The 17,700-nt window shown below is 37.6% G+C and overlaps 1 protein-coding gene across 6 annotated transcripts in view; it reads right to left on the bottom strand.

The window, feature by feature from the left end:
* Positions 1–17,700, bottom strand: part of TASP1 (taspase 1) — a 78,605-nt gene that overhangs the window by 25,885 nt on the left and 35,020 nt on the right. For all 6 annotated transcript variants that reach the window (XM_032683522.1, XM_032683520.1, XM_032683517.1 and 3 more), the window contains 2 exons: positions 14,727–14,846; positions 13,727–13,805 (listed from right to left, as the gene is read on the bottom strand). In XM_032683522.1, coding sequence (XP_032539413.1) covers positions 13,727–13,805; positions 14,727–14,846 — 199 coding nt within the window. The remainder of the gene's footprint in view (positions 1–13,726; positions 13,806–14,726; positions 14,847–17,700) is intronic.

A 17,700-nucleotide genomic window follows, 5' to 3' on the forward strand; every position in this document is an offset into this window, starting at 1 on the left:
ACTGCATTAGACACCAGAATACATAGAGAAGTCAAATACAATGAATTCCCAATTATATATAAATATTTCTAGCATATCTCTCATTAAACACGACAAGGTGATGCAAGCACTCTGCTGGCTCCTTAAAAAAAAAAAATCTGTTTAATCCAGTTGGACTTATTAGCTCAGGTACAGAATTACATAAATACACCTACTCAGCTTCCAGAAACAATTTATGGCTGGAAACAATCTAGTTGCTTCCACATGGCAGGGAGCTGGAGCCAGTAGGACATCAGGCCTAGCCTAGGCAGGCTTCAGACAAAGGCAGCTCAGTCTCCACGGATAACATTCACTTTACTGGAAGCACTAACAAGCCCAGAACAGAGAACTCTGAGACCTGAGACACTGACTGAAGCCAGCCTAGATGTGGCATAAAGGAAAATGTAATAACTAAACCCAACCCAAAGTGGCCCCAGTGCAGCCTGCTGAGTGTCTCATCGCTGTGCTTCCCAATACGCTGAGTTTAGAGCACTGACTGGTCTGGGCACAACATGGCACAAAACCACGTTGGCAGGTCTAGTGCTGTGTCTTGGAGCTACTCACAGATTGGTTTCTTGTTCTTCTCACCACTTTTAAACCTTAATTAACATGGCAAGCTACTCAAAAAAACCCTCTCTTTCTGTTTACTTGTCACACAATTATACCCTCCCCCTTAAATGCACAGTAAGTTTACAAACACTGTTCTTCAAAAATTGCTAATACTGAAGGAAAACAAAAAAATTACCCCACTCACTCCTAATTTCCAAGATTAGGAAAAAAAACAACAAAAAACCCTCAGGAGCATTATGGATCCATTAGATCAGGGACCAGACTGATGTAAAATTGTGTGTATGTGTCCCAAAATCTTGCTACGTTCAATCATCAAAATAATACCTTAGTCTTCAGTTATGTTCTCCTGTTAATGGGCAGTGTCTCCTGATTAATAAAATTCAGCTCAACTGAATTGTTTGAAGTGGGGCACTTTGGCACTGAATCTACACATGCTTGGCACAACAGAAAGACAAAAAAATCCTCTGTATAGCAAACAGATTGAGTAAAAGCAGTTACAAACAGAGGAAAAGGAAAGAGCTGAAATACTACAACAATTACACAGCCAAGGGAGGCAGTTCTTGAGAGCACAAGGGGAAAAGTGTTTTCATTGAGAGCATCAAGAGACAAGAGAAGGGTCCTGGTGGGGAGATAATCTTCAACAGGCTCCTGCAATAGAGCATCCTCAGCAGCTGCTTACATGTCCATTCACTGCCTCATGACACCCACACTCAAAAGCTTCTGTCCACAATAACATTGAGAGTTATCTACTACTTATTCCAGACAAAGAACATGGAGGGGGAGAGGGAAGCCACAAGGTGCATTTTACCCATAGATCACAACCTGGATATCACTTTAAACTAAGAAACTTTAATCACTACAAAGTTTTGCTGTGAAGAACAAAACTAAATAAACATATGCTCCACCAAAAACTGAGCAAGTTGATTTTTTTCTTGAAAAGGACCTGTTAATATCTTTATATATAACATTTATACCCTATATGAGGCAAGAAGCATGGGACTGAGAATGGGAATCAAACAAATGAGACACAGAAATGAGAGTGAGCCTATGCATGTCCTATGCATCAAGTAATAAAACCAGATGTTACTACTTCACAATTTTAAATTATTTCCTAAACTGGCATCAAAAAGACAATAGCCATTTTTTAGCATGACGTAGACCGTTATTTATCCCCCAAGAGAATGACTTTATTGAAGAGTTCCCATAACATCAAGTCTGCTCCAAAAAAACATTCAGAGAGAGAAAACTTAATCTGGGTTAAGAACAGCTGTAGCCCACTGATGTGATCCAGGATCAACCACAAAGAAAGCAGCTTTGCAGTTCTACTAACACATCACACATCTCTACAGACAAAGCTATTTCTTTATGTCATACTTATGTCAACCTATAAGGCAGCAAACTGACAGACTGCTGCTGGCAGTGTATGCAAAAATCTTTCAACACATCACATGCTGGCAATCTGCAGGGACAGATAACTAAGGAAAATAATTCCCCCTTTTGGAAAAGAAAAATTTGTTACTGCAGTTTTTGATGCAGGAACATCTATTTTTGAACAAGAAAAAAAAACCAAACCAAAAACAACTAAGCAGTGTTTTACATACTTTGACCAGATAAAGACTGAGAAAAATAATTACCCTAATTATTCCAATGGAATTACCCTTTCTATTATCTCAAGTCAGAACCAAACTGTCTTGCAGGTTTAGCAGACCTATCTGTCTCTATAGCCTACAACACTGGAGATAATACTAGGACTAGACACAAAATGAACGTACACATTAGTACAGGAATCAAAACTGATTTATATCTTACAATATAAAGCTGTGGGTTCAAATTTATAGTTCTAGTCACTTGTAATCTAACCACCACATTAGCCAACTTCCGAAAAAGTTGCATTAACACGACCCAAGAGCACCAACTGCAGTGAAAGCTACTTAAACACATTTCCAAATCATGCACACAAGCTGATGAAAATGTAAATCTGGTTCATTTGCTTAACTACCTCACATTATACGGCATTTAACTGCATGTGTTTATATACTTGGCGGTTTTTTCACTGAATAATACTAAACCCAAAACAACAGGGACTCCCAATAAGAATTTTTCAATTCTACATTAAAGACGCAAATATATTTGTTTTAGTAACTTTCCTGTAAACAGAGTTTAAATCATTTTACTATCCTCTCCCAGTTACTAGGATGACTTCTTTGGTAACCTGAAGCTCATTATATTCCAGAGACAAATATTTTGCAATGACAGACCAGCACTTCCCTAAGACTTCACACATGAGTGACTCAAATGGAGATGACTAGCTGGAAAAATTTACTGGGTTAAATTAGTGCTTCTCACTGAAATAGCTGTTTCATATAGCAAACAAATTATTTTCCTAACATAGTCATATTTTGCAAACACCATGTTTCCTACTCATAACCCCTCCGATATCAAAAATACTACTGTTGGAACTGCTGCTGTCCATGTTTACAGGACTAAGTGTAATTAATTGTCCTCCTCTGGGATCACTACTGGGAAAGGGGGCAATGTTTCTACAGGAAATGTATAGTCTATATAGTCTATATGCCTGATATATTTGGTGGCCTTCTACAATGGGGTTACAGTGGTGGTGGGTTAAGGAGGAGCAACTGGTGTCATCTGCCTGGACTTGTGCAAAGTATTTGAAGGCATCTCATACAACATCCTCATCTCTACATTGGAGAGACATGGATCTGATGGATGGAGTGCTTGATGGATAAGGAGTTGGTTGGATGTTGCAGTCCATGGCTTGATGTCCAAGCAGACTCCAGTGATGAGTGGTGCAATAACAGGACAAGGGGGGAATGGCTTTAAACCGAAGGAGAGTAGATTTACATTAGTAACAGGATGAAATTCTTTGCTGTGGTGAGACAGTGGCACAGGTTGCCCAGAGAAGCTGTGGATGCCCCATCCCTGGAAGTGTTCAAGGCCAGGCTGGACGGGGTTTTGACCAACCTGATCTAGTGGGAGGTGTCCCTGCCCACTGCAGAGGGGTTGGAACTAGACAAGCTTTAGGGTCGCTCACAACCCAAACCATTCTATGATTCTATGAAAAATAAATACATACACACATACATGCAAAGACAGGTATTTTGATGCAAGTTTCTAGCCTCCTAGGTGAAAGGGAAAGAATTAAACAAATTCCTAAAGCTCCAGAGGTATATGGCAAGGGAAGGAAAGAATGACAAGGCTTGACAACCACAACACATTTATTTTGCACTCAAACCAACACACTTGGTGAGAACCGGAATTTTACAAACAGAAAACACAAGCAAACAAAACTCACCAAAAAGATCCCAAACAACCTGTCTTCAATCAGAAGCTCCTACCCCTGCCTGAAAACTACTTGAAAATCATATAGAAAACTCCTGGGGATCATACAGAAACATCAGAACTAATTTTCAGAGACACTTACCTTCTTGGATCATGTCATGTTACAGCTTTTAATGCAGTGTTTCTTTCCAAGTGCCAAGCTGACCAACAGTGAATTAGGACTTTCCTCTTCTGTGGGTATTGAAATCTGTAATGTTTTATAATAATACCACTTTTCCTACTCAAATACTCCTCATTGATTCCTATGAGATCCCCACAAGATTCAGTCTCTTTTTCTTCTGTTATCCTATTATAACTTAACAGTTACAGATGTATCAATAGTCCTCTCAAATTACTAGTTCAGCCAAAATCTTTTAGTGTTTTCTGCATAAACCTGATCACATTAGTAACGAACAAAGCTTAGCAAAGGCAAGTTTTGTGAGCATGTGAACCACCAGCCACTGTGCTGTAGGGTCAGGCCCATTCCATGCATTTCAATTAGTGTTTATCTAAATGCATATAATGGGTTTTAAGCTTTAAGTCTTTCTGAAGGTTTTGTTCTGTTGAGCTTAGTGGTAAACGAAGCCAATGTTAATTCAGTGTAACACTGGAGTGGTATGTGCTGCAGCTGGCTGTGAAAATGTCAGCGCTGAACTGAGAAAACAGACAAGACATTTAAGCTAAAACTTAAATTTTTGTATTTTTTTTCTTCCTAAGCAATTTTTTAATAGCTAATAGTTCTATTCTGTAGTAATTTGCTAGTTTGCCTTCGCACAGCTTCCACAACAACCAAGTTACTAGGGTTTTTTTTTTTGTGAGGTTTTATTTTTTAAGATTGTTAACATCTTCAATTTTCAGCTATTTGATACTATTTTAAAATACAGACTAATCTAAAGATAAGGTCAAAAAATCTGAGTTATAATGTCTACATTTCAATCTTTCTGTACCAAACAGTAACTAATAGTTCATAGTTTATCCAAACCTTAACTTGCCATAGACATCGGTCCTTCATTTGAGCTTCATTCAAGAAACTAAATCACTGCTTTCCCCTCAGCACAGTGACTTCTCAAGTAGATTTCCAATGCTTGAAATAACCACAACAAGAGGAGAAAGAACCCAGCACAACACAAGCTGAACATCCCATACAATGTGTGCTCTGCATCCTATAACGTCCCTCCAATGGGACCAAGATGGCAAAGGGAAGGAAGGCCTTGTGCAGAGCAAGGGCCTCTGAGCAGCGTGTCAGAGAGAAATTGTTTTTCTGCTCCTTTTGATGGGAGATGCTTTCAAGTCAGGAAATTAGAAGCAGGTGTGCCAGAGGGCACACACACATACATGCAGCACACTGAAAAACACGCGTTTCCAATTTGCAGACATGAAAGAGGCTCCTGTTGAATGGAAGGAGAAATGAAAATGTAGCTGCTTTCTGTGAGCCATAAGCAGGGAGCTTATGGAGCTCTGACAAGCTGCTGGAGCCCCAGTCTAGCTAGTGAAACACACAGTACCTCCACACACAAAGTGTTGGAACTTGGTTTAAAGGAGTGTAAAATGGAAACTTGCATTACTCACAGCCAAGAATGGAAAAATTACTCTGGTTTACTCCAATGTCAAAGTATGAGTCTTCTCTTTTCAGAAGCTACAGATACAAGTTACAGGTTATCTGTATTGTATTATCTACACAGTAGAGCCTGAACATGGTCCTGTTGTTTCAGCTTTGATATTGTTGTTTTCAGTTCAGTGGTAGTACCTTAAGTGTCAGCTAACAAGAACTACTATTGCTGCTTTATTTCCTGAATAACTTCTAGTTATGCATAATGGAAACACGGTGAAACCTGTATTTTATGTCATTTCCAACATCTCTAGAAAGAGCTGACCAAAGACTTGCAAGCCAGCGATTTTAAAAAACAAAATAGAGTACAATAAAAATATTTGTCTGGCAAGATACTGATGCAGTTAGCTACATATTAAAATAAAAATTTAATGTATAATTCTGAAAAGACATAAAATGGCCAGTCCAACAGAATGCACTGCAGTATTAAATTAAAGTTCCATAACTTTCAGCTTTTTGTACTCCTATCAGCTGCTGCATCTTGTCTTCATACTAGCAGGGGAAATTTTTAACTTACTGACCTGCTGCCAGGAAGAACACCTGCAAACAAAGTCCTGTCCAATTCCTAAAGCATTGATCCTAAAGGGATCAATGGAGCACATTCCTGCTGCAGACAGAATATCCTTAGATGATTTACCTACTAAGAATATGCAATGGAAATCTTCCAAAAGGTTGAAACTTTAGTAAATTTGGGTAAGTTTCAAAGATAACAAAAGACAAATTCAACATCCAGACAAACTGTCTCTAAAGTATCTTCTCTAAGGAAAGGTGGGAAAACACTTACTATGTCTCTAAGTTTTTAATATAGGCAAAATAAACTAAAATCACTGAAGAACAACTCATTCAGCTTTTCTACAATTTTACAGACAAGAAAAAAAACGGTTAAAGATGTACAATATGCCAAATGCATGAATCCTTTACTTCTAAATAGTGGGAAATGGCAGGTAACTTTATAATAAAGCTATTTGTTTGAATTATTAATGAGAACTTCTGATGTACCTCCGAGGGAGGTTAGAATGAAGAAAAAACTTGGGTCCCTTAAAAAGGACGTGCTTTTTACATTCTTCTTTACATTTAACATATTTTGAAGGACTCATTTCAGTTAAACTGAAAAGAGAAAAGCAACACTTTTTTACCTTGCCTGCCTTGAGAAGCTTTGTTGCTACTGATCTCTTGCTAAAAATACTATATCTCTCGAAACTACATCACTTTTGTCATATAAAACTTAAAGGAAAGAAGCAAGACAGTAGCTTATGTGTTAGTTACTTCAACATATTCAGTTACTCCCAATCACAGAGAAGTGTTTAAGACGTAAAAAGAGAGCTCAGTTTGCCCCTGTCTCCAATTCAATTTATATCCCTGCACCTATTTCAAGCCCAATTAAAATTTCAAGAGGCAATAAGCCCTCTTTGATTATTGCATCCATCCAGTCCTGCTTCCCAACGGCTCTTCCAAAGGCAATTCAAACAACCACTCTGATAATTTTGAGGACAAACCCCTCAGCACTGAACACTGTGTTCAACTGACAGCTTCTCAACACTACCATTCCCACAAATTATCTCTGCCTCTTGCATCCCTTTCCCTTTTCCCAGCCTCGTGGTGGTGGTGAGTTAGTTCAGACACCACATGCTACAGCACTGAAGCCTCTGAAAGGCATCTGGACACAAAGGCTTCAGAGGTAAATACTGATCTGTCTGGAGATAGACCTCTTCTTCCTCTACCCTCTGGTTCATGGGAACAATGACATAACTCTTCTCCATATGCAGCTGCTTCATCTGTGATGCATTAGGTTACCTATTATTCCCCAAACCTTACAGGACCAGACTGATTTTGAGAGATAATACATATTTCTACAAAGAGATCAACTGTATCATAATATCCATCTCACACAGCGTAGCTCAAACAATCTGTTCAGGATACAAGGTTTGCATGTGAAATTCCTCTGGGCATTTGGAGCGTGGACTCAGAAGGACACAGGCCAGACACACAATACTGCACTTGTGTGTTATCTCAGGCCTAATAACACATGTGAGGTTGAAGCAAGATTTATAATTACATTTTAAATGTAATTCACTGGCACAGGTTGCCCAGAGAAGTTGTGGATGGTCCAATCCTGGAAGTCTTCAAGGGCAAGCTGGATGAGGCTCTGGTCTTGTGCAAGTAGTCCCTGCCCATAGCTGGGGGGTTGGAACAAGATGGTCTTTAAGGTCCCCTTCAACACAAACCAGTCTATGATGCTACAAAACAAGGTATCCACCACCAGATCCTTGTACACCTGGAGATCACAAAGCCATTTATTTGCATTACAAGTTCATTTATCTGCATTAAAGCTTCCCTGAAAAAGATTTACTCTGTGGATTTTCACATCACTGTGGTTTGTGTCAAGAGTGCGTTTTCAAATAAGAATCTACAGATCAGTGGCTTCCATAAGGAGACCAAAATGCTGGCTGTGACCATAGCTCAACAACTATTTTCACGAGCACATGCCATCTCTCCATAGATGTCATTCCTATTCCATCCTATCCCACATTACCTGTACCATTTTACCTGCAAAAGCAACCACGAGACACACAGGGGACTGGAAAAAAGAACAGACATGAACAAAAACAAGAACTTTGAGCAGGAAAAGGTTGGAGAAGGAAGAGTGAATATACTTATGTCCTTATTGATGTGGATTTCAAAACCAAGAGAATCCTCCTTGAGGAGAGGACTGGACTAGATCTCCAGAGGTTCCTTCCAAGTTTAACGATTCTGTGCTTCTTCACAACACAAAGTGTGCTATTTTTCCCTCAGGAATGATGAATCATATATACATATGTATATCTAACACAGCTTTTAAACTATTTTGATGTAAACTCTAAAATGCCTTTATCAGAACAGAGGCCACTGCTTTTGATCAAAGACCTTAACAGTCTTTTAGGATCTGGGTGAATTCACCAACACAAGACACTGTTAAGGGAGTTGGGCACATTATCCTTCTTTACACAGAATAAATGAAGTCTATACATGTATTCCTAAAACATTGCTGTTACCTGTATTTGATTCAGTCAGGAACAGGCTCTGGGCAGTGGAGAAGAGCAAGGCATCACTGAAAGACTTTTCCCAGACTAAATCTTCAATCACACCTCATAAGTATATCTCCATAAATCTGATATCCCTGCTACCTTCTCAACAAAACATAACTTTGGGCTCAGTCCTGCTGAAGGAGCTCAGTATATTACAAAACTCCAATCCTTCTTCTTTAGGATTATAAACCATGATTAGGTCCTATTTAAATTCTTCCCAGGACATCCCATATGCCTTTCTTGTATCAAATAGTCTCTTCAAATGGATTTTAATAGAAGCTGGAGACTGCAGCTTGTGTCATAGAATTTCTGCATTTTGTAACTTATGCAAGACCTTCTGTCTGCCTTCAGAAATGCAATATTAAAGGTTTGCTGGCTTTAATGACTGATACCTAGACACAAAGCACACCCCCACGCACGAGGAATAGATAAGTACATTTTTACTACCTACTGCTGCAAAGTTAGAAGAAGAAATGCAACACATCAGTCTCCACACTTCCACTCAAAAATTCCACCTATAGATGCCTTTTCAAAGCCTTATGCATTAGCTGTTACTGTAACTTTCGTATTTATCTTTATATTTCTAGTTAAGATTCTGTATATCCAGACAGAACTATGACTTTTCAACTCATCTCTCAGGAAAGACACAGATTCTTACCCCAGTAGTATTACTTTTGGCACAGTTAGTGGATGAATATTCACAACCATCACGGATATTCCAACTGGGGAGGAGATTCAATGTCACACTTGATATTGTTTTGAATGAGAAGAATATGCACAAACCCTTTGATTCCTATTATGTTCAGGAAAAAATAGGAAATGTTTTCTTAAAGTACAGCCAAAAAAACGGACTATTGTTTCTCCTGCGGTTGGGTTTTGTTCACAAATGTTTTCCCTCCAAATAATACTCATCTTCCTGTGTTTACATTCATATACGAACAAAAAACAGCCACTAAAGAGTTCCAAGTGGCCTTAGAAGTGGGGGTTTGGCCTCTTTTTTTGAGGAGGTGGTGGGGGTGCTTAAAGGGGAGGCTGTTTTGTTTGTGTCTGTGTGCACACATGCATGTAAAAGCTTTTAGACACCAGAGATTTGGCTTCTACACGCTGATCCAAAAACCAGTTTAGCTGTTACTTACATTTACACTAAATAAAGGCCACTGGTCATGCTCATTCATTTAAGAAGCTTTCACTCAGTCTCTACCATCATTCTTGCATGGAATGGCACTTGTATTATGCTGTTAGATGTCACAGTTAAGACTTCCCAGGTATCTTGGCTATGCCAAGATACTGCAAAATTCTCTGGATTTCTTGTATTTTAATACTGGTTTTGAGACACTTAGAGAATACTTGTAATGCTTATCCTTCCGGTGCCAATAAAGTCCCATAGCCATTTTTTTTCCTAAAAAAAAAAATATTAATTTTTATATAATTCAGAGTTTGTATGTCAAAATGTCTCCAAAAGTTGATAGAAAGAAATCAGAAAGATTTTACTTGTTTGCACAGAGACTGACTTTAGACTGAGAGTTACAGAATAAACCTTGAATTTCAGGCCCTTTATATTCATTCCTATGTTCCACCATCTCCCCCATCCTGCCTTTAGAAAGTCTTCATCTTTTGATTTCAGTTGTCCCAGGCCCTGTTAAACCATAACCATAAAATATGAGTTTTACAATATCCTGTATTTTATAAACCTTGAAGTAACTTTTGAAAAGCCAAAAAAAATAAAACCAAAGACAGTGTGGTTAAACAACAAGGCCAAGTGACTGTTAGAGGTATAAAATTACCGTTCAAGAAGTTGAAGTCATGCCCAAACAAGTTCAGAACCACCACCTTTGGCACATTCAATATAAAATCATGACAAAAATAGTCAAAAATATTCAAGAAACAACTTGCTAAAAGGCATAAGAACTAATAGCAAATCCTGCCTGAAGAGGTAGAAGCAGAAGCCTGCCAGCAGCCACAGGGCCAGCAGAAGATCCAAAATGTCTTCAAATAATACACAACCACTGAAAGAAAGTTACAGGAACTTGGAAGTACTTTAAATGAAGTAGTTGTATGGCAATGTCTTCTCCCTCCTCCCTTCTTTTTTAATGAGGCAGGTATTGAAAGACATGTTTCCAACTGAAGCTTCAACAGAAGGATTTCAGAACAAAATTAATAAAAATTCAAGAATAAACCCTACTGTGTTTTTACTGTGGCATTTAAACTAACACTTTTCCTTCTCCAAGAAAGCTTCTACAAAGGTAAACCACCACAGAATAACAAAATCATTCCCAGCAAAATTTAAATAACTGTAAGTTGTTTCTTAAATAACTGTTCTTTTAAGAACAAAAAGAAATGAGAAATCTTGAGAAGTCACCCTGACCTGTCAAAAACAAGTATATCTCTAGCTTCTAGACTCCCAGTATCACAAACTGCTAGAAGCTTGGATAATGCAGTGGAGGTGCTTTTCCCAGTCCTGTACTTTTCCTTGGAGACCTGCAAACACCCTCTATCTGAAACAGGCCACCAAACTACCTGGAGCTCTGGTTCAACCCAATGTGTCCATTCCGCATGGATTTCAATGTGCAAGAGTTTGCACTCCTTTGAATTACTACTCCAAACTCTCCTTTCTCCACACCACAGGTTTTCCCCAGACTGTTCAATCTCTTGCTGACCTCCCAGACTTAAAGACATGAGTAATTTCATAAGTAAGGAATCAAAACAGTTTACAAAACCTGGCCCTTAAAAACTGTTTGTTGCAAACTAACACCAAAGAACACCCTTTCCATGATTCATTATAGAGTCTGATATAATTAACTCTCAAAGACTGAATTTCTATCCACATTCATCACTAAAAACAGTTAAAAAGTGTAAATCAACACAAAATGTGAAAATTTCTTAAAGAATACTGAAGTTAAATTATTTGGTTTAACATCTAGTAATAACTTTGAGCATTAAAAAGAATTTCTTGGAGAAAAAGATTTATGCCAAATTTACCACTTAAAGATAAATTAAGAGACATGGGCAATTAAAACAATATTATATTGAGAAACCCACAGAAATCCAAACTGATTGTAAATTTCTGTTACTTTATGTGCACATTTTATAAGTTTTTACATACAGGTGTAAGTGTGCGTAAAATGAAACATGAAATGAATGTGCACAGAGAAAACAGAGTTTTTACTTATACATAACACACAAGTTTCATTTGTTGCCTCTTTTTAAAAATATACATCCACATAAAACTAATTTAGAAACCTAAAGAGAAGGGTATAACCATATTACAAATAGAGTCTAGTCTGATTTGAGCTACACCAGTGGTGATCTTCTCTAAGGAAGCACTGTCGACTCTGGAGCTTTCCAAATCAAAGCATCTTCTAGACTTTAGACAGTACCTTTATTTTCTAAAAATATCATTTAACAATGATGTATGTTAATGTATCATTTTCTTGCTGAGCCATGGCAGTTTCACCTGAATATCTGCAGATGTTTATGCCCCCGTTCCCAACTCCTCTTGTGATCCAGCCAAGTACTAAGTTTCATTCTTTCAACTTTTCCTATAACTTAATTTTTCCATCCCTTTACTCCTTAATTAAATTCATGGTTCACATTGTTGGATGTTCATATTTTAAACAAGAGTCAGGCATCAATATATTTTAAAACTGCACTAAACATAAAGTACATTATAAAATAAAACATTATGAGCTTCTGAAAATGGAAAAAAGAATGGTATTGATTACAGAGGAGTTCTCACTTCCTGTAAACATTTCTATCTCCCTCTCTCTCACAGACATACACACATTTACTTTAAAGGAAAACCAGAAACAAGAGTTTAATTAAACACCACTACTCTGAATTTCAAATCAGGGAATAAACAGATGGCCACGCTTCATAGAGCACCAGTAGGCCACTTCAATTAACTGGGTTTGGGATCAGGGTCATGTCATGGGAGCTAGAAGATCTGAACCAAAGAAACATACATATATATATAAGTGTGTGTGAGATAGTTATAAATAGTATAACATTAAAGTAACTACCACTATATAAAATTGGTACCAGCAAAAAGGGAGGAGGTTTCTATTTAAGGCCATCATTAAACCCAGACATCTCCTCCAAGTGCATCAGTACTTGCACAGACTTCAAATCCAGCTGCCTTTGTAAAGAAGAGCTTAAAAAAAACTAAATAAAGGTGTCCTTCTCAGCTTTTCTACAAATAATCTCTAATACTGGACTTATACTCTCTAATTAATAGGATCCCAAATATTCAGATATATTTCCATACATAGGTAAGGATTTATTAAACTATAATCAGTATTACACTAAAATCAATTCCTTGAGTAGAATCATCTTCTGACACTTCTGTGTTCAGTAGAACTTTCCCCTGAGTCAGTACCAAGAAGGATGTTTACTATTACTGACATTGAACTTAAGGGTGAACACCTACACAAATTTTCAACAGTGCAAGAGAGATGTAATTGTAGGGGAAATTAGAAAGTGTATGACTCCAAAAGAAACGTAGGATATTTCTACTGCTCTGGAGCCTCTCAAATTTTAATTCTACACCCTGATACCTTACTGCCTCCACTATTTCTGTATCAGGACTAACTCTGCAATGCTCATGGGATACCACTGACATCACCTAAATCTAAACTCTGCAGATTTCCTTCACCTTTCCCTGTATTGAAAGCTGGTAACTCTGACACTTATTCTAATAATTTGGTTTTGCCTTTTCCCTTTCCTTTTAAAAAGAAGAGAGATGAACAAATGCATTTAAATATTCACTGGAAATAGGAATTACATATTTTGGAGGGAAGAATGCTGTTTGCAGCATTTCTGTATCCAAAGGACTCTCAAATTATCTTAGTCCCTTACAGAAGGCTTCACAGAAGAATTCTGCATTTAACACAATATTGGGTTTCTTCACAGAAAAGGTTCCTAAAAATATAAATACAGCACATCTTGGATTTAAAGACAGTACTGACATATATTTATATGCAAATAAATGATACAAATGTGGAACATAGTCTAGAAATAACGATATTTGAATCCACCATTCACAGAAATAATTTATTTGGAATTTACAAATTAATTACATTACAGAAAGATAGCAACTTTGTTAAATATTTATAAAAGTAGTAAATACCTGAAGTACTCACAGCAGTGGAGTAAGGGGTATGAGCTCCTGTATTTTCAGCCCAGCAGCCACAACCATAAAGAGCTGCCTAAGGAAAGAAGTGCATCGTTCATAAATTTTAAGTATACAAGATTTTTGGTTTGTACCCTTTCCTTAAAAAAACAAACAAACAAACAAAAAATCTCAAAACCAACAACAACAAAAAAAGAAATCCAAGAAAAATCTAAGTATTAATACAAAAAATAAGAAAGAACATCATCACTGTATTGCAATTCCAATCTGTTTTGCTACATCCTCTTTTACTCTTCTTCAGATCTGAGTGTTTGTCACAGATCTATGGTATTTTAACCTAACTTACCAGAAAAGGAGGGTACAGATATCCCTGTTCATATAAAATCTCTTTCACTCTGCTATTCCAAAAAAAACAAAACCTCTTAAATACAATTCAATAGAGAACTGCTTTTAGGACAGTAGTAAAAGTTAACCAAAAATACAGCTGCACAACAACGGAGGATAACATTTTTGATGCACCTCAAAATTCCCTCACCTAATAACAGTAAGGTGACACACCAGAAATATAAATATCATAAATATGAATAACATTAATAACAAATAGAAATTACTTATAAACATATTAATAAGTAAAAGTAACACATCACAAATACCTTCTGTGTTAATGCCTTTGTCACTTCCACCAATTCACAAGATCATACAAAAATTAATTAGGACATCTTTCCTAAATATTGAGGGAAATCTTATTTTAAGACTCTTAAGCATTTAAGAGACTATTTGTGGTATTAAGGAGGTATTTAAGCCCAAGAAATTAATATCTCTGGCAAAAGGTAACTCACTACAGAACATCCTCTTACCCCTCAATGTTTTACTACACTGATGGATGACACTAAGAACAAAAACTGCATTTCAGTGAAGTGAAAATGCCTTCAGTGGAGAACAACAGTTTGCTGTCACTGAATGGCCAATACCAACTAAAATATTGCCTAATAATCACCTGACCAACTCTTCCAGGATGCTTCAGTGCTAAACCTCCACTGGAGACAGCAGCAGCAACATTTCCTTCTTGGTCAACAACAACTGCGCCAACTGTATCCAACGTTCCTGAGTCGTTCTCCTGCAGGACACACAAACAGGAACAACTAGTAAAAACAGTATATTAGAGGCAGATGATACTTAGGAGTGTGCAAACTACAGCAGACAAAACCAATCACAGGCCTAGCAACAAAAAGGATTTGTTTTCACGCACATTGTACCCGCTGTGCTGGCATAAATCTTCATAAAATGCTCTCTTGCCTCAGACAGGACCCAAAGAAAAAGAAGGTAACAAGAAGGTAATAACCATCTCAGAACTCATCCAATGCTTAAATCACCTGCCTTTACTCACAAAAGTGCCAAAAATACTCTTTTTTTTTAGTGGTGGTCACTTGTCCGCTAAGAAGTGACTCAGCAACTTACTCCAAAGATCCCATATCAAAATGCCTTTCCCAAAAGCTTCAAGATGGAATTTTCAGAGGCTCTGATCTTTAAAGATGTATGATTAAAAAAACAAACACACAAAACAACAGCAAGAAAAACCAAAACAAAATCAAGAAGCAGTTTACCATGTAAAGAGAAAATTCTGATATTCTGAGTGAGACAATAAACAGAAGCCTTGAGAAGAAATCTCCCCTAGGTCAGATTCTTTCGCCAAGATTTTTTTCTCAGTTCAGGAATCTTTAGTGGGTGAAACAATTTAACTTTTGCTCAGTAAAAAAGTGTCCTTTACCATCATTTCTGAGGTAGATGTCCCCCCTAGGAGCAGGGGTCTTCCAGCATTCATTCCTGACTCAAGCTCTCCGTCTGCTGTTCCACAAACACTTCTGCTCTCTCCCCTTGGATCTTTGTGCCTTTCCCCTCTTCCTCAGTACATCATGTTCGGTCACTCTTAAAGAAGGAGCAGTTTTCCGCACTCTGCCTGGGTTTTCCCTGTATTCCTCTCTCTGCAGAACCCAGGGTAAGGCACCCTGACTTCATGCCCAACCACACATGCAGTGTACAGAAAATAAAACCAATAAAAAAACCTGATCCATCATCCATCACATACTCCAAAGGTGCACAAGCCTCAAGCCTCCTATATAAACTTACCCAACGAAGGATATTAAGCTTTTCATATAAATGTGAATTTTCTGCACTAGGATCCAGAGGGAGGAAGAAAAAGAAATACACCCAACTACTCAACTCCAAATTAGAGAGTTCCCACCATCAGTTAGAATTTCCAATGTCATTTATCAAGTAGGATTTTTAGGACTCCTGCACTGATGATACTCTGGCCACACTGAAGAGAAAACACTTGAGTTAATACTTTGTCAGTCTTAAAAGGAAAAATATGCAATGCAGCACTACAGTATCTTTCAAGCAACTGGAACTCCTAAGCAGGAGTGTCATCTCCAGTTTTCATCCAGAGTAACAGTAAGTTTTTTCTCTGCACCTACAACTAGATCATCCTTAACAAGTTCTACTCTCAGAAGTTGGTACTGACCATACTCAATATTAAAACAAGCAGATGAATGTCTCAACAGCATAGCAGAGAAACTGCTTAAAGGAAGAGGGGTGAGAAGTTATAGACCCAGGGTCTCAACTGGCACTGGGAAGAAGAGCAAGTTGAAAAGCAGAGGAAGGAAAAAACTAGGACATAGAAAGGCAAAAGGAGTTTTGAGGACTGGAACAAAGGGGATAAGGAAAGTGCATGCTCCCTTGATTGAAAAGATGAACGAAAATTAAGTAACCCTTCCCTAACATCTCGTGTGTAACTGTATTTCTCAGCTCCCAGGACCTGCAGACACGGCCTAACTGAGGTAACATTAACCCAATTTGAACAATACTTATCAGTGGATTCAAAAGTTCTTAAGCAGCAGAGCAGGCTGCTCACTGGAGGTGCAGACTCCCATCTTTGGGAGGTTTTCAAGATCAGACTGGACAAAGCTCTTCCCTACATGAATTCTCCTATAATTTCTACATAGAGAAGAACTACTAATATGATACAGGTTTTGTTGTCCCTCCCCTGCCCCCTTTTATCAAAGGAAGTTATACCCTCAATGAGAAACTTGATTAATAGACAACTACAGATATGAAAATCAAGCCTGTCAAAGTTAGGAAATACCAGAATTAAGGCCACCTGTGCAATATTAATTCCTATTAAAATCAAACATTTAGGGTTTCTATAATGAACAGAAATACATCTCAGAAGGATGATCAGTAAGTTTTTCATATCATCTGACAGCCTAGGAAAAAAATGTTTGCAGCCTTCTTTGCAGCATGTGTAAAAGTATCTGCTCAATCTGCCATCCATCTTCTGCCTTAGCTCTCACACACAAAATATTTGCCTTCAGTACCTCCATTACTAATTTCTTTCTTAAAAAGATATTTTAATCAAAAATCCACAAGCATTTACAGGTATATGCTAGATGGAAACTTTCTTCACCGTTATTTCATTTCAAAGAAGATCTATTTCCCATCAGTATGTGCCATCAATTCAGTGCTAATTTGCTTGCTTTGGCTTATTTTATTTTTAAATGGGGCAACTAAGGAGGTCGGAAACCTTTTCTAAGGGAAGCATTTTTAAGGGAAGGTTGTGTTGGCCCACACAACTCTCTGAAGTAAATCTGCATCAGTCAAGCAAAGGAATTCCATATTTTCCTTCTCAGTAATGTAAGTTTGTTAGGGGTTTTTTTTGTGTGTTCAGAAAAAGATTCACTGATATACAGGTGACGTTATATTTATCCTTGCTCAGCGAACTGAAAACCAGTGGGGATCAGTTCTACTCCATATCCCATGGGAAAAATACACTGTCAGATCTATTCTAGACTTACTCTATTTGCTCCCATTTCAACATTACTGACTTCACACACTTACATGTAACATCACAAATCAATTCTATAGTTTAGGACTAAAAATCTAATACATATGTGAACTGTACTGACAACCCTATG

Source organism: Chiroxiphia lanceolata, chromosome 3 (assembly GCF_009829145.1).
Source record: "Chiroxiphia lanceolata isolate bChiLan1 chromosome 3, bChiLan1.pri, whole genome shotgun sequence".
NCBI classification, from domain to species: Eukaryota; Metazoa; Chordata; class Aves; order Passeriformes; family Pipridae; genus Chiroxiphia; species Chiroxiphia lanceolata.